At 48.1% G+C, this 18,130-nt stretch overlaps 1 protein-coding gene across 1 annotated transcript; it reads right to left on the reverse strand.

The window, feature by feature from the left end:
• Nucleotides 1-922: 922 nt before the first annotated feature.
• stard15 (StAR-related lipid transfer (START) domain containing 15) lies at nucleotides 923-10,788 on the reverse strand. Its single transcript, XM_028960348.1, has 6 exons — nucleotides 10,375-10,788; nucleotides 8,492-8,639; nucleotides 7,827-7,930; nucleotides 7,369-7,486; nucleotides 6,883-6,935; nucleotides 923-2,108 (listed from the first exon to the last, which is right to left on the reverse strand). The coding sequence occupies exons 1-6, from the start codon at nucleotides 10,519-10,521 to the stop codon at nucleotides 1,887-1,889; spliced, it is 792 nt and encodes a 263-aa protein (XP_028816181.1). The 5' UTR covers nucleotides 10,522-10,788; the 3' UTR covers nucleotides 923-1,886.
• Between the last annotated feature and the right edge of the window lie 7,342 nt (nucleotides 10,789-18,130).

An 18,130-nucleotide genomic window follows, 5' to 3' on the forward strand; every position in this document is an offset into this window, starting at 1 on the left:
CGCGGCTCTTAAAGGGCCCGCGCCTGTTTTTCACGCCGCCGCCCCCCGCAACAGCTGACCCGCAGCCGGTACCCCCCCCCCCAAAAAAAAAAAAAAACGCGACTACTGCGACAGGCCGGTGTGCGTGAAACTACCTTTAAAGCGCTCAGAATGTATTTAGTCCACGAAAGGAAGAGAGAATGCGGTGACATGGGCTCCTGCACAGTGGGTGTTTGTGTTCAGGGTGGTTATCACATGTCTGCCACGACCGAACATGACAAAAGCCACTTGGGGGAAAAAACAAAACCTGAATTATATATCTCGGGGAGAGTGTGGCCGTAGCACCAGGACTGTAGGTTGCACAGTTCCACCATGCGGGGGTAGAACAAGGCCCTCCTGTGAGAAAGGGGACAGCCGAACTCTCCGAGTTTCCTCTCCATCCCACAGGAACAATCTGCCTGATGTGGGCAGGAAGCGAGCCAAAAGGGAAACAGGAAGAGCCTGAGACAATACCGATTCTGAGGAGTGGCCCATCTGCAAGTTCATGGATGAACTTTCTACATATCTCACTCAACATTTAAAAATCTTCCAGTAAAGAAGCGTCAGCAAACTTTCTTTTTGTATCTTGTGTCTGCATATTTGTCCAGACTGACACGAAACCATAGCAGACTGACTTTAGTTGGTTATGATCTAATGCCAGTTGAAGTCTAATGAAGGCTGTACACCGTGGACGGTCCTACATGACCCTGAAAATGTCCAGATCCCAGGATATCCTGTCTGATCGGACTGTGGTGCATACGTGTGCAAACTGTCATTAACAGATGTAAACGATCTCCTGCATGGGAACATGCGTCTTTGCAGAAGAAACAGACTTAGCTCCGCCTTCCTGGCCCTGTCTGTCATTAAGGTCAAATCTATGATTGATAGAAACTGTCAGACCAACGAAACAGAAAGTCTCACTTTATTCTTTGTTTTCAGCTTGCAAAAAGGTCCCCATGCAGCAAACAGTCGAGTTGAATTGGTTACTTTCGATAATAAAACTTTTTAAACAGCTGAAATGAAATATTTTACACATTTTCCACATCAGTTCTATTGTAAATGGTACACATACAGACCATCATAGCAAAATGACAGAATTTATAGCATAATCACGTGTCAACAAATACCAAATCCCGTTCTGGGTGTGATAGACAGGCACACATGCTGCAACATTAAACTAGAATGCATTTAATTGTACATGTGTGCAATGACTGAGCACTATTTCTCTCATGGAGGAAGCATGGACCAAAGAATATGGAACAATCCAGAATGTTTCTCCATTGCTCTTAAGACACTGAATTATGTTCTTCACTACTAGAGAACAGGGAATATAAAAACAAACTACTCATTTGTAAAGGGCAATCAGGTTGGTACCATATTGATATCCAGCTAGTTATGGTATGTGGGGTTTCTGGGATTGATTCCGTCTAAGGAAAATTAATACAAGCGAATAATTACAACGATTATAACACATTATATGAACGTTTCTTCCCCATATACTTTTGTCCCTATCACACACAATGTCAGGAAAAGCCAGAATGAGAGCATACTTATTTTACAGACCTTTTTACCCAGCAGAAGATCTTAGCACCCGCTGCAAAAATGATTAATTTGTTCATACAGTTACCAACCACATATATACATATAAATCTTGCTACAGGTTTCAAAAATCCCCTGATTGTGCAGTGTGTCGAATCCTTTTCCATTTTCCTCTGCAGATGCAAACACATTTCACTGTACACATGGAAATGCATCCAGAAATAAAGAGAAATTAGAGTCATACAATGTCTAACATCTGCATGTGTGCACACGCTCACTTCTGCATGTGCACACACACGCACACACAAACACCCACACAGAGTCTAGGTTTAGGTCTCATCTTCATCGTCGCTGTGGTGATGAGATTTCTCCTCATTCACGCCGCTCTCGTCGATGTTCTCCAGAGAGTCCGCTCTTTGCACTGTGAGGTCAGCCACATTGATGCAGGGTAGGGTGTTCTGCTCTGGGTACATCCATGGTTTAAGGTTCGGGTTGTGCTTCCGCTTCCATTCAGGGTACTTCTGGCATGCCTTGTAAATCTTCTTCATGGCCTGAGAAGTAGATACAATGTCTGTTTTCCACGTTTCTATAAAAATATAATGACTGCAATGATAACGGTTTCTAAAAAATGTCTGACGCCAATAATGAACTGCACTAACCGGCTTTGACCATTAGGTGGCGGCATGTGAACACATCAAAACTGTGCCGGGAACTTTGTCCCTCACATGAAGTTCCACTTCCAGCCTCTTGTGCATCCGACCTGCCTTGTGCAAGCTACACTTCTTATTCTAATAAAGTAATGGTTGGAATGGAGACATTCTCTCAGTCAGCCTCCAGGAACAGTTCTTAATCCCATACTGAATGCTCCAATGTAGATTATTTCCTCATAAAACAGTGTAATTATGTAATATAATTATTACAACTAACTTACATGTATGGCATTTAACAGACACCCTTATCCAGAGTGACGTACAAATAGTAGTTACAGGCACAGTCCCCCTGGTGATACTCAGGGTTAAAGGCACTAGGTGACTAATAAAATGACCTTAATTGACACCATGTGTTCAGGTGATGGGTTCAAGTTGTCACATGTCCAGGCAGTGCTGTAGTACAATCTGTTTTATATATAATAATGTGTTTATTACAGCACTACTGAAGTCCTGATCGAGTATTTTTGTTCAAGAAACACTGCATTGAAACATTTCATCAATAAGGTGAAAAAGTCACCTGTCAGGATTGCCTGCAGCTGGGCTCCACACCGGAACTCAATCCTGACGCCCCATAAATGCCGGAAGTTTCCGCCCGTTCGGGGTCGCTGGCATTTTCGTGGACTCTGCACGAACTTGACCTGGTTTTGTTATGAGTGTTTTGAGTTCTGGCAATCGCCACACGCCTACGGGTTAGTTTCAGTTCGTTATTTAAGTTAAATCGTTTTCGGCCACCGCGCCGCTGTTTATTTGTATTTCTTTATTGTTTGTATTAATAAAACCCCGTTCCCAGCATGTCAAACCTCTGCGCTTCCTTCCCCCGTAAGTCCGTAGACGTGACAGAATGCCAGCGACCCACCCAAAAGCGCAGAGGTGGAAAACAGAGGAGAAGAAACGCCGCGAAGGACGCAGCCCGGCGCGGCGAACGCGGACGGCAGGGGAGAGACGCGCCGCCCGTTCTGGTGGAGCGTTTTCTCCCCGAGAAGCCGTGGTACGCGGCGCCGCGTGATGACGTCACCCCCGGGAAACTCCGCGAAACCCGGAAGCGACAACGTCGGCGGGTGAGTGGGCGGAGCGAGGACGTTGGCGTCGGCAGCAGCGAGGAAGTGACGTGGGCAGCGAGCGCAGAAGATGCGACCCCCACGATCTTCGCCATGTCGAGCCAAGAACTCTGCGCTCTGCTGGCAAGGCTCCCCGTGGACTGGGACGACACGGACGACGACGAGAGCACGGGAGACGAGAGTTGGGCTCCGCCCATCGCGCCAGTCTGCGATCGTCGCAAGGTCCGTGGGGACCCACGTCACTTCCAGGGGGGTGAGAAGCGGCAACAACAACGGCGGCGTTCCTCCAGCGAGGAGGTGGGCAGCCTCCAGCCCGAATGGCCAGAGTACTGCCCATGGGAGCTTATCGCGCCATGGGTCCAGGATGTCCGCAGGGTGGACGACCCTTGGAGTCACCGGTGGGAGGACACGGATGACGAAAGCGATGATGACGTGGATTTTCGGTGGGCGGTCGGTGCCGGGATGGCTCCGCCCAGCGTGCGCGTCCGAGATCATCGCGGCGTCCGTGATGACCCATGTGACTTCCGGGGGTACGAGGTTGACACGGACGACGACCAGGATGACGCCGTTTGGGCAGTCGGTGCCGGGATGGCTCCGCCCATCGCGCCCATCCAGGAGCGTCACGAGGTCCGTGGAGACCCACGTCCCTCCCAGCAGTGTGAGGAAAGCTGGTGGAAGAGGGCGACGGGAGGTCGCCAGCCAGCAACTGCGCTGCCGGGACTGCCTCGCAGGGAATCCTCCATTCCTGCTCCAGTCGCCGACCCGCCTTCCCTCTGCCCGGACGTTCCCCAGCAAAATGGCAGCACAGCACCAGCGTCCACACCTGCTGGAGAAGACGTCCACCCCCCTCCACACCACACACCTACCACCATCTCCAGCGACGTGCCCAGCCCCGTGTGGGACAGCCCAATTGTCCCGGGACCCTTCAGTGGGGCAGCAGACACAGACGAGATCACTACCATCCTCAAGTGTCTGACTGGATCAGCATGGGGCTGGAGCACAACCCTCTGGCAGCAGGGAGAGACAGACAGGAGTTTTCGGGACTTCCAACAGAGACTGAGGGCGGAGTTTGATCGGCCTGAGCCAGGGATCGAACTCTGCCCCTCCACCACATCCAGTGCCAGTCAGGATCCGGGGCAAGAAGACCCAGCACTGGTGGGCAACGAGAAGGTCGCTCCTCCCGAGATCCTGGCTGTGCCCCCTGAGGAGGTCCCGGAGAGCCCAGAGAGGGAGCCAGACGACCCTCTCTTCTGTCTGTCTCTGTCTCTGTGTGTCTGTGTGGCATATGTGTCCGTATGTCGCCCCCACTTCCCCTCTTTGTGTCCACCAGATGGCGACCCAGCCGCGGAGCCGAACCCCAGGGAGGAGGTTCCTGACCCGAATGTGCTGGTCCAAGGCGAGGTGGACAAGCCCCAAGGTACCCCTAAGTCCAGCCGGGGGGGGGTGCTCCCCCAAAGAATTTTTTGGGGGGGTGCAGTTCGGGTTGGGGACTCCTCCTGAGGGGAGGGGAGGTGGGGAAGCGATGGAGCTGGGTCCTCCGGTAGCCAGTGAGGAGGGCGGGCCAGGCATGGGCCTGCGTCTGCCTCCAGAGGGGTGGAGCGCCATAGAGCCCCCGGGTAGGCATGAGGACCCAGCTGGGACAGGCAGGAAGAGGGCCTGCTTGTCCCAACGGACGCAGAAGGGGCTAGCCGGATGGTCTGGCAATGCCCCCCCCTTGGCACCAGGGCCGTGCAGCGAGAGGGGCTGCATAGTCCCAGAAGGCACCAGCCTGGGGTGCCTGGAACAGTCGCCGGAGGCTCTGGGACAATCTCCCTGCGCAGTGCAGGGGGTGACACAAGACGTGTCAGAGGGGACATGTGGAGACAGGGCCCACACGTACCCAGATGGATCGGCCCTGATTATTGTGTGCAGGTACGGGAGTCCGGGGCCGCCATGCGGGACCACGCCGGGGAGCCAGGCCGAGGGTCCGGGCCGCCATGCGGGACCACGCCGGGGAGCCAGGCCGAGGGTCCGGGGGCCGCCATGCGGGACCACGCCGGGGAGCCAGGCCGAGGGTCCGGGGCCGCCATGCGGGACCACGCCGGGGAGCCAGGCCGGGGGTCCGGGGCCGCCAAGCGGGACCACGCCGGGGAGCCAGCCCGAGGCACCGGGGCCCGCCACGCTGACCACGCCGGGGAGGCCAGCCCGAGGCACCGGGGCCGCCACGCCTGACCACGCCGGGGAGCCAGCCCGAGGCACCGGGGCCGCCACGCCTGACCACGCCGGGGAGCCAGCCCGAGGGACCGGGGCCGCCACGCCTGACCACGCCGGGGAGCCAGCCCGAGGGACCGGGGGCCGCCACGCCTGACCACGCCGGGGAGCCAGCCCGAGGGACCGGGGCCGCCACGCCTGACCACGCCGGGGAGCCAGCCCGAGGGACCGGGGCCGCCACGCCTGACCACGCCGGGGAGCCAGCCCGAGGGACCGGGTCCTCCAAGGGGAGGATACAGCAGGGCAGGAGCCCTGTGGTTGCCGCCGTCCGCCCCGCCGCCTCCACTGATGGTACTGTTGGGGCTCCGAGGACGTAGCCCTTGGAGGGGGGGCTCTGTCAGGATTGCCTGCAGCTGGGCTCCACACCGGAACTCAATCCTGACGCCCCATAAATGCCGGAAGTTTCCGCCCGTTCGGGGTCGCTGGCATTTTCGTGGACTCTGCACGAACTTGACCTGGTTTTGTTATGAGTGTTTTGAGTTCTGGCAATCGCCACACGCCTACGGGTTAGTTTCAGTTCGTTATTTAAGTTAAATCGTTTTCGGCCACCGCGCCGCTGTTTATTTGTATTTCTTTATTGTTTGTATTAATAAAACCCCGTTCCCAGCATGTCAAACCTCTGCGCTTCCTTCCCCCGTAAGTCCGTAGTCGTGACATCACCTTACTGGATAAAACCCTTTTTGCAAAGGTTTGCATCTTTATTGGACTGGGGTATGCAATACCTAACATAGAAGTGCTGTTACAAAATACTGGTAAACCCATTAGAAATTGCCATATAAATTATATGTAAATTTGACACAGACAACTTGTATGCCTTTTGTTTGAAGTTGCAAATTTGTCACTTGAATTTAAACTCCGCCCAATCGGGGGCAGTATTTCACAAGAAATAATGCTGCAGACTCCCAACTTAGATCAAAAATATATCTGTTGCATGACCGGCAGATTCGGCAACTGCCGGTGTATTTTACACACCTTGTAAAGTGATTACGTAACTTGTAGGCATTTTCTGTTGATAGACTCACAACAACGATATTTTCTTCAGTAAATATCTCTGTTACAGATCTTTCACATTACACCTTTATGGTGGCCTTGGATAAACCACAAAGGCTCAATATAAAACCTTCCAGACTTTACATTGCCTTACCTTGAAAACCTGTCCATTTTTTTGGATTGGTAACCGTTTGTGACACACAATACATTCAAGGTGTGACAAAGACCAATTATTCATCCAATTAGGGAGTTTCAGTGAAAACCAATATATGCATTGACCCTTTATGTATTTCATTGAATATTTTCTGATAGCTTACCTTTGGAGCAACAAACTGGGATGCTCTATTAACCACCCACTTGGGCAAAGATCCTGCATGTAAAAGCAAAATTTGTCTGTTAATGTTGTTTATTTGTGAACAAGTAAGCATTGTGCGCATAGGGTGATGTGTGGTGGTATTTCATAAATGAACACATGCTGGAGGTGAACAGAGAGAGGGCCTTGTTTCCTTGTTTTCAACCCCGCTGACCATCCCACAGGTCATCAGCAGCTGCTGTGCCGTGACAGCGGAAGACATTAATACTCAGGCTGTAGGAAGAGGTGACACCTCAAACCTATGAAATACTGCGTGTCTTAAGCTGTGGGCTTATTTTAGGGAACTGTAGACTTCCTGCCTATTCACAGGCCCCTTCAGCAATGTCAGCTCTGGGAACAGAGATTGGGAGCCGAAACTGTACAGACATCCAAACTAGCGTTGAGAGTCACAAACTGTGAATGACCTCTCTGTACCCATAGTAAAGCGTACCTTTCGGATCTACTTGTGTAAGGTAGTAGAGCGTGGAGCAGTTGGGTCCATTGGACTGAATCAGGTAGCCAGTGAGAAGTGAGACGGCTCTTACATAGTCCTTCTTGGGTGGGTATTGCTAAAATAAAGAAGAGTTGAAGAGTTCTTATGAATGCAATATCTGGACAAAGCTGGTATATGAGAAGTTATGTGAATCAAAACATAAAACTTCCATAAATATGTTGTGCCTTTATTAAAGTACCTTACATTATCTACAATATCTTCAGGTAGGTGGCTATAGGTCAGTAAAGGTCATTAAACCCTGAAGCCCTCTTGGTCTCCAGAACTGTCCTTTCATATTAGCTCATGATTTGTATCCTTATTAGCACATATTTCTTTTCTGGTGGTCGAGTCAGACTGAATTCAGGCCATTTTCTCCAACACATGAAATTATCAACCAACGTTTTGAAGGCACATACCGGGTGCTTGACTGAATAGTTGATGATCAGGTAGTCATCGCCGAGGGGGAGCCAGGAGCGCATTGTTACAAAATCTCTGTTCTTCAAGGGACTTGGACATCTCCCTGAAAACGCAAGAATGAATTATTTACATGTGGTTTAGCTAGTATACATAAATTATAGTACTGACCTGGCATTTTTATTGTCTGAAAGCAATCTTGGGAGGCATGACATGTCATGGTTCACTTAAAAAAACATTCTACCTTATTACATGATTTCAGCAGGGAATATAAATCTAAGTGTTGCCTCAGTAAGTCTTAATATTCATAATAGCATTTAAAATGTGGAATAACAGAACTAAAACATAATAGAAACAAATAGAATAGAAATAAAACATTCAGAGCAGTGCTCTACTGTGAGATATATAAAGAAACATTTTGTGCACTTGTTTCCTTGCATTCAAAATGTACATAAAAAAACCCATTTCCATCCATCTCATGGAGCATCAGTGGGCCAGATTGGCTTTTGGATAATATGGTTACGGTAGAAGCGCCAGTAGTGGAGACCGCGCTGATAAATCGGGTCCTATTGATTCCGCTGCGTTCACAGTGGTGCCAGAGAGTCATTTGCCTCGAGGCATACTGAGGACAACGGCACGCAGATTTCATAAACAGTGTGGTGCTCACAAGAGTAGTATCCAACATCCGCGTTGACAGTCAGCCTTCCGATGTCGAAGGTGTCAATCATGTTGGTGTCCCACTTCTTCCGGTAGCTTGTGTCGTGAAGGACGTCATATAGAGTTTCTGCCGTTACATCCTTGCAAGCTATTTTCATCTAATCATTAAAAAACAAGCACATTTGATATCATATCATGTCAGACTCAGCAGTACCACTGAGTTAAAACTGATACTGTCAACATACTTTTATTTTTTTGACCCAGTATAATTTAGTACATTTGATACTGATCACTACTGCATTAATTTTGTAATTCTTTTGACCCAGCATATTTCCAATTCGAATACACATGCTGGTGTTCAATTCACGCTATGCAGTATTTAACACTGTATAGTGTCACTTTTACACACTGATTACTTGTAACACGGATTATGTCAACACTGTTCAGCGTTCATTTGACACAGGTCTACTAGCTGTGCATTCAAGTATGAAATAAGATGGGGCAAAGGAATATCAAGTGAATACACTGAATATACATTTAATGTAATTGCCATATCACACATGCCCGAAGCTGATCACAGTAAACTATACTGTCTACACAAGGGTAATTAGGCATACAAGGTGCATGCGGGCCAAACTCAATATTGAACAGTTTTCCACCTCCAGCCCTCCTACGACCTACGCAGGTCTCCGGGTCAGGTAAGACGGCAGAACAAGTGCAATGTGATAAGATATTGTGCGTGTCGGCCGCACAAGTACAGATGTAACCCAATCCTCTGTGTCCCTGACATTAGCTAAATAATTGATATGACACCCCAGTCCAACCCCAGCGCTAAACGCTCGCTCCCCATTTCCACTGGACTCGTCTGAACAAACTCTGCTCGGCCTCTATGAATGGAACGTCATCAGCGTCTTTGAATGTTCAATTATTCATGGCAGGAACAACATCAGTACCCCAGAAACGTGCATGAATTATTAAGCTGCTACTGTCATCTCTTTTTTTGTTAATATTCTGTAGCGTCTCACCAATTTTCAATTTTTTTGCCCACTGGGACGGTCCAGGGGCCAAAACCCAAGAGCCATTTCCTATCTCTGCAGCACCCGCTGGCACAGTACTCAACACTGGAGTTACCGAAAAATAAACGCTCACCTTCAGGCCGGCCCGTAACTGGACTCGGGTTTCCTCACCTGATCTCGCCGTTACCGCGCTTTTCCACTCTTAATTTTTCAGGATGTCTCGTGGGTGCACCCTGCCCTTGGTCTGGGATTTTAATACAGAACAAGTCGTACCACGTTCAGTGAAATCCTTACCTTTACCTGCACTAGAGTGATCGAGATTTAAAAGAATTCTGCCTAATTTTGCCCAGATGCACCGAATATGCGGGGGCTCCGGGGACGAAAGGATATGCTGCCAGAATTCAGACATTAAGTCAATTTCCAAGGGGAAAATTAAATTAAGGGGAGGGGCGTGGGTGCTGTGGTATAACTTCTTCTGTATTAAAATTGAGCAGGTTCCATATATATATATATATATGTGTGTGTGTGTGTGTGTGTGTGTGTGTGTGTGTGTGTGTATATATATATATATATATAAACACACACACACACACACACATATATAATTATGTGTATATGGTATACAGCATATATGTATACTTATAAAACAACATTCCCTGCTGTAATTTACATATATTACTTCCTGCATGTGGAAAGTGGGGTTGATAATGCCTGGGGAATTGGCATTATTCTGAAATAGACCTTATTAGCCTAATTCCAGATTTCAGATCATTTACAGCCCCAAGTGTTATTGCTATAATAAATATGGCTGGTTAAGCTCCTCTATACATTACTACAGATTCGAAATGATCCTTGTTTGTATTAAATCTGCACTCGCCTTCAGTTTCTGCACCCCCCGGGAGTCCTCGTCCCGGCACCACACCGTCACGCCGCCCTTGTTGTACCGGGCCGCCCAGCCGTCGTGGTTCTCGCACTGCTCCTTGAAGGAGGCGAAGTCGCCGTCGTCGGGGATCTGGACGGGCATCTTCTCCCTGCGGCGCTGCGGACGGATCGGCGACAGAAGCGGGTCACTGTGGCGACACTGCGTCCGGTCACATGGAGCCACCTACCTGCCGACAGGTGGGGAGGAGGCGCGTCAGCTGGAGGCTGCTGCGGCTCTGTTTACTACGCGTGGCGATGATGATGGTGAAGATGAAGGCGAGGGGACGTTATATAGGTAAAGGCGTCACGTTACCCGCAGCCCGCCTTTAAAGTGTCGCGGCAGTCGGATTCGGTGATGAAGAGCCGCTCGGGTGTCACGTTTGCCCGGCGCAGCGGGTTCCTTTTCTCCGCCAAAACGGCCGGATCGGGTTTCTCCCGCGGACTTGTCGCCCGCGCGTCTTTTGTCCCCGGTGCTCTGCTGGCAGGAGGACATGGCTGGACCGAGCCCGGTCTTCGCGCCATCATCATCATCATAATTTGTCAGTGGGGGGTTGGCGCCCTAGATTAATAGTCCCACCTAGATTTATGAACTATTATAGCCTTTTATTTAAAAAAAAGGGCACCCAGCACCCTGAGCTTTGCCAAACATGTAAACCTGATCACCACAAGGACTGATCGTGTAGAAAAACTACATTTACATAAAGATAACCAGATGGTGTAGATGAAATAAAATGCTGTGTGACGTGTGGCATATGTAAGAAGCAAATATAGAGCTGTGCAGCAACACGTTCTTCAAACCCCACTTACTACCATCATGTCCCTGAGCAGGACACTTAACCCTGAGTGTCTCCAGGGGGACTCTGTCCCTGTCACTACTGGTTGTAAATCGCTCTGGATAAGCCGTACATGTAAATGTAATGTGTTCCCAGAACTGATCCACTTGCAGGGTCCAGTGCGACAGGGGCGTGTCCATTGGGTTCTGGCAGAAGTGGAGCAGACTCCGGACGTCTTCTCCATAGAGGAACATCCTGCTCCAGTGGAGCAGCAGGTGTGGGGGGGCCAGAGGAAGCGGCCCCGTAATCAGAAGGTTGCAGGTTTGAATCCCGATCCGCCAAGGTGCCACTGAGGTGCCACTGAGCAAAGCACCGTCCCCACACACTGCTCCCCGGGCGCCTGCCATGGCTGCCCACTGCTCACTCAGGGTGATGGGATAAATGCAGAGGACAAATTTCACTGTGTGCACCGTGTGCTGTGCTGCTGTGTATCACATGTGACAATCACTTCACTTTACTTTAGTAGAGGATGCCGGCATCAGTGGCGTGGTCCAGCGCTCAGTGGACAAGGTCCCAGGTGTGTCGGATGTAGCGGATGCTCCAGATCCAGTCCTTTGGCGGTGTCGGTTGGGAACCAGACCGGTTGATGACCCGTGGAGGTCTTGAAGGGGGAAAGATCTGCGCTTGATGATGGTGTTGTGGTTGCTTGCGAGTTCGGGCGGGAGCTGCAGGGACGGGCCGAGCAATAGCAACTGAGGATATTCTACATCTCTTGGTTTACCCGCTTGGTCCGTCTGTTGGACTCGGGGTGGAACCCGGACGTGAGACTCACCAACACCACCAGCTACCTCCAGAATTGATGCGAAAACCGGGCAATGAACTGGAGACCCCGGTCCGAGAGGAGGTCCATGGGGGATCCATGATTGCGTACCACCTCCTGGGTGACAAGAGAGGCCATCTGTGGGGAGTCCAGGTAGGGCGACTAAGCGGGCAACCTTAGAAAACTGGTCCACAAGGACCAGGATCATGGTCTTTCCTTGGGCAGATAGGAGAGGGTATAATTGTTGAGACCCTCAGCACGTCATTCACAAGAGCCTGGAACGCTGTGGGACAGTTAGTGAGGCTCCACAGTCTCTGTGTTTTCTTCTCTGTTGGCGTGGGTGGGGTTTTCGAGTTTCGGGGCTCGCGTTGGTCATGATGTCATCGCATAATGCCGGTGCTGCGTGGGTTGTGGCTGCGGACGCATGAACTGTCATGTCGGTGCTGTTGCATGGCTCAGTGTTGCTGCTGCTGCCTGCCCTGCTTCCGCTGGAGGGCTTGCCGCTGTGCTGTGTAACCGCTTGCAACAACATGATAGGAATCAGCGATGAGTTTACAATGTCTTGGTGTGTTGGGGGTTCTTTTATACTTGCAGGGGTTTGGTCTCCTTACAGGTTGGCGGGTCGGGATTGGGTTGCCCTCCCCCTGGTGGTTCAGTGGCGGCATGGCAGCCGTGAAGCACTTTTGTTAAAAGTGTTTTGAAAGTAGTGTTTTATTTTTTATTTTATGACCTGACACCTTCCATACAGTCATGTGACCCAGATAGTAGTAATAAATTAACTTAAAATACATTCATTAAAATAAAGGAACATAAATAAACCCTAATTCTTGGTTGCAAAGTCTTCCCAGTGTTGAGTGTCATAATAGGAGGCACCGGTATCTGGTTATGAAGTTGTGAAGTTGTTGGACGATCAAGGTAGCTCTTCAGGCTTCCGGGAGCTATTCGTCCAGACAACATTAGTCCAAGAAAGCTAACAGAATGCGTCGGAAGGCATGCAAATTATGTGCTGAATGTATTTGTCGGCCATTTTGAAAAAATCTATTTGATCGATAGCACGAAATCTGCTTTCAGACTACAGCATTTACACTTAAAACATTACTAGAAAACATGAAATGCAGTCAGTTGTAATTTCCAGAATGTGAAAATGCAGGAATAACACTGTTATGTAAGTGGGTAGGAACCAGTGTTAATCATTTTTCATCTGAGTTTACTGCAGCTCGTAAAGAAGGCCTGACCTCTGTCCACTGAGGTCAGTCTGGAGCTGCTGACCGTGGACTCGAGGTGACTGGTGGCTGCCGCCTTTTGCTCCATGAAGTGTGAAGTGTTTACCATCCTTCCCCGTGTTAGGTAGAGCGCGGGAACCCCAGCTGCTGACTTCACGAGGTCACACTGAGGTTTAAAACTCAACGCCTTCACCTTTCCATTTTACTGACCTGACAGTCAACAGTATACGGTGACTTTGCCCCTCAACATTTTTTTCTTTTTGACCTTTTTTCACCTTCGCACATCTGTCAGTGAGAAACTTAATCCAGTGCAGGCAGCTACCATCACTCTTCTGTGCACTTTTTTTTTTTTTAAACATGCCACAGATATATTTATCATGGGCATAGCCTGATAAATCGCTAAAAACACTGATACATCACACGCCATTTTACACCATTCTCCCGCAGTTTTACTCATCCCCTGAGCATGGACGGTAGACACTTACAAAATGCATCGATGGTTGCGTCATCATCTCCACTGAGCCAAAGTAGCCAGTTTAGAGACAAACACAGCCGGTTTACGATGTGACCGCTGTGAGGAGGAGTGCTGGGAAATGGTGGAAGGATGACCCGTCACCCCTGGACACATTGAATGCATGATGGGAGACGCTCTCAAGACTGTTTAGTGTAGGGATTCCAGAAACGTTGAGCAACTGCACGAATGTAGACTAATACACAAAGACACCTGCTTTTGTCTAGACTGGCCACTCACTGCCTGCTACTGAAAGGGTTCTGGACGTCCCGCAAGCACGTCTCACCATGACTGCCGGGTCGAACTGGATGGAGGCAACGCATCATGAGCTGTTTTCTGCATCACGTCAAACGGAACTTTTTGAAACAGGAAATAATGCCAGACAGAGACCCCTGGTACCTCCAAGGAGTTTGGAAAAACACTTAATCGTTTCCCCTGGAGGGACTCTGTTCCTCGTGGGCTGATATGGAAAGTTGACCGCGTGTCGGCGGAGGCCGCTGGACGTTCAAAGCGAAGTGGGCTCTTTCATTTCTGCAGCTTCAAAGCCCTGGAACAACACGAGTCTGTGGCATGTTTAGGTTAGACATGGTAAAGCATAAAGAAAGAAAGAAAAAGTTACGGTCACGTAAAAATGCTGAATTAGGTAGCAAACCTAATAAACCTTTGTTTGGACATGTGATGTGAAAGGGGAAAGAGGGAACGTTTCGAACGCGAAGGGAAGCTTGATCATTCCTTTCTTCCGAGCCGGCAAAGGAATGCGCTCCTCTCTGGCGGAGCTAAACATTAAACACAAGGCCCCTCCACTGCTCCTGTTGGACATAGCCATAAAAAGTAATAGACGAAACAGACTTCCACCAGGACGTATTTTACATTTGTTACGCCATATTTTACATTTCACTTCCACAAACACTCCTCAGCACAACGAGACATGTTCTCAGTATATATTTGTAACTCTATCTATTTGTGACAGTTTGGGGTGGCTCAGGCACTAAATCAGTGCTAGCCTCATGGGGACCTGTTGTTATTCCTGTAGCGCCACCATCAGGACAAAGTTTCCCCCCGCGGTTTGTGGTTTAAAAACACAAAACGTAGGTCACATGGTGCAGCTCCAGATTCCCTAGAGCATCCCAGTACTTGCCACCGTCTATAAAAAAAACTTGTGACGTAATATCTATGGACTGGAATAATGAATTTATGTATAATAACTGTATTATATACTTGCCATCTTTTATTTTTCCCCGAAAGTGGATTTTTATATGCGAACACTGCTATTTCAGTGGAGCCACATGCACCACAGTCAGCAGTAGCTGAGCTTGCAGTACATCAGCATCAGGTTCTACAAATCCTAATAAAAATGAAATGAGAGATGGGGCCGAGCTCTCTGGATGGAAGGAAGGATTTCTGGATTTCTGATCTGTTCCATTTTGGTTTCTCAAAAGCCTTAAAGTGTTGATGTAATTTGGTTGTTGAAGGTGACTTCTTAACACCTTAAGACTTGTCTACATACAGAAATCAGGAACATCTGAACATCTCCATCAGGTCCATATGCACTGTGTTGCTCTGGGGCCTGACGTGATCTGGTTACCTCACGCTTACATCAAGCTATGCTTGGCATCAGTGGAAAGGGCTGCTTCTAAACTTTCATACGACACCCAGCATGGTGCAGTGGAGCAAGGGGATTATGTGTCCTGTTGTGTTCTCCTGATCCTCGTAATTATCTTTTGTTACAGAAACATGGAAAATGTTGAGGAAAAAAGTTGGTATGTTTCAATTCCTTGTTTCTAAGAAACATTCTATTAAAAGAGACAAACCTGTTGATCTATAATACAGGCTGTTTCTATGTAGAATATGATTCTAACAGGCTTTAGAGTTTACAGGCTAATTATCACATTTTTACTGTTAACACTCTTTATTTGCAGACTTTGTCTTTTAGTTTTTGTTTCTTTGTTATTGACTGTCCTAAGTGATTATCTTTTATTGATCACATACTGTCAGGATTGACTGCAGCTGTGGCCAATCCTGACTGTGCATAAAAGCTGGAGATTTCCGCCCCTTCGGCAGCGCCGACATTCTGGTGAACTTTAGTGATCTTGACCTATGCAACTGTTTATGTGTTTTGAGTTCTGGCAATCGCCACACGCCTGCGGGTTAGTTTATGTCGTTTCCCCTTTATTCCCCAATTTTTGGCCACCGCACCATTATTTATTTGTATTTATTTATTGTTTCTTAATAAAACTCCCTTCCCAGCATGTCCCGTCTCTGCACTTCCCTCCCCCGTCAGCACGCAGTCGCGACACATACATTACATGTCATCATGTACTGTATCGTTTTTGGTTGTTGTGTTGTTTAAATGGACAGAGAACCAGTATAGTAATGTTACTCATTAGCTCATACAATAAAATTAAGGGTCATATATATGATCTGTTTGATTATTATATTATATTATATTATATTATAATAGGAGATGCAATTATATAATTCCTGTAAATGGCATCAGCCTTGTTGACTGCAATCAGCTTGTTTGTTGCATTTTTATCAGTTTTGTACCTGCTGCAGGTTTATGACTATGAGGAAGACAAAAAGGGCTCAGACTTTAAAAAAGTTCATTTGTGTGTTAAAAGAGGTGGGTTCATATCAATGAAACCACGTACAAGAAACAAAGTTTATAGCATTATAGAGTTAACTGTAGAGCAAACTATGTGTACACATACTAAATAGACAAAAAAGATGCTATGCGGATTGCAAAATATCCCAAAATAAAAGATAGATTCAACAAAACATTTGTATTGGACCTTCAACCCTATTGTAATTTTAAACATTGTTCATGTCCCAGGACAACAGTGCTCACTGTTTATAATTATTCATGTAAACCACAGTATGCCTAAATTTCATGTTTTGCACTGTGTAACTGTGACTTACTGTAAGGAAAATTGGTCTCAGGGCCGTGAGGGCTGTGCTGCCAAATGATGAAGAGCAGTCTGAGGCCAAATTACTGTCTGACCTCAGCATGGCTCTCAGATGAATCACTTTTGTCAAGAAGCCGTGTACGTGGGCTTTTTTTTTTTCCCCTCACTAACTTGCCAGCCAATAAAAATACCAAAGGTTGAGGAGCACAGGCCGTGCATGCTGGGTAAGGCGGTGGGTATTCTCAGTGCATTTCCCCTCAGCCTTTCATCCTCTCTTCATTCCAGCTGGAGTGATTTCGGCTTACAGCAGTACTTAGATTGCAACCCTAACCCATGGCACACATGTAGGAATATTGACACAGCAGACATGTGAGATGCAGTTTCTCGGAGTGGGCCACGGCTTCCTGGCTTCCTGCTGGTTCTTTTTTTTTTTTTTTTTTATTGTTTTTCCGAAATATTTTGCTCCCATTATCTCTATACCTGTAGTCACTGCGGCTCAAGTTGACATAAGTTGCATTTTGGAAGCAGTTTGGAACCAAAACCTGAGCAGCAACCGTGATTAAAGTATCGGGGTGTGACACCCGTACATTCCCCTTTTGACATTTGTGACAAAGCAGAGTGCAAATGGATGCATTATTAATTCTACACTGTCCCATCACTTTGCGTAAATAGAACCCGTGTCATGGAAGAGGTGCGCAGGCTGACATACCACGCAGCTAATGGTCCATTATGGCGGCATGGTAAATTTATAGGCTCCCCCTATACTTGACTCATGGGCTTGCTCAACAGAAAGAGTTATGGACGGGGAAAACAGTCGATCCGAAGTAGTTTCAGCTGCATGCATGTTTCATTTGATGTTTGGCTTTTGGTTTTTTTGGGGTTTTTTTGCCGCTCTGACAAGACCTCCAGTGAAGGCAAATATTTGTCAGTGAGAATGATCCACTCAGGACACGAGTACTGGTCCTGACATTGGCATCCACCTAGGCAACACTTTTGATAGAATTAGTTCATTTTCCTTCAAGTTTGTGCATAAGGAGTTAAAATCTTGTTGCCCTTTTTCTGCTTTTACACATAAGTTGCACGATTCAATGTAATACCAGAGTATTTTGCCACGACTTAAATACAAGTGTTTAACTCTGTAGTCAGAGCCTCAAGTGAAAGCGATTGTTTTGGTAATTGTTAAACACTGCAGCACAGCACGCGGTGACAGAGCGAAATGTGGTCTCTGCATTTAACCATCACCCTTGGTGAGCAGTGGGCAGCCATGAAAGGCGCCCGGGCAGCAGTGTGTGGGGACGGTACCATGCTCAGTGGTTCCTTGGCAGTTCGGGATTCGAACCCACAACCCACAACTTAGCTTACAAGTCTGCTTCCTGAACTGCCAGGCCCATTAGATGAACTATACAAGATAACATGCATGTAAAACGAGTGCTTGTGTATGGAACAAGAACAGGGAAAACTCTGCAATATCTCTTTTTT

Source organism: Denticeps clupeoides, chromosome 18 (assembly GCF_900700375.1).
Source record: "Denticeps clupeoides chromosome 18, fDenClu1.1, whole genome shotgun sequence".
Classification (NCBI taxonomy): domain Eukaryota; kingdom Metazoa; phylum Chordata; class Actinopteri; order Clupeiformes; family Denticipitidae; genus Denticeps; species Denticeps clupeoides.

Bases quoted from the DNA above. Each gene is read 5' to 3' on its own strand.
- stard15 (XM_028960348.1), bottom strand. From the start codon at position 10,521: ATGCCCGTCCAGATCCCCGACGACGGCGACTTCGCCTCCTTCAAGGAG. The intron at 8,640-10,374 runs GCGAGTGCAGAT...TTTAATGATTAG, and splicing joins GGGGGGTGCAGAAACTGAAG to ATGAAAATAGCTTGCAAGGA. The intron at 7,931-8,491 runs GTGAGCACCACA...TTGCGTTTTCAG, and splicing joins GGATGTTGGATACTACTCTT to GGAGATGTCCAAGTCCCTTG.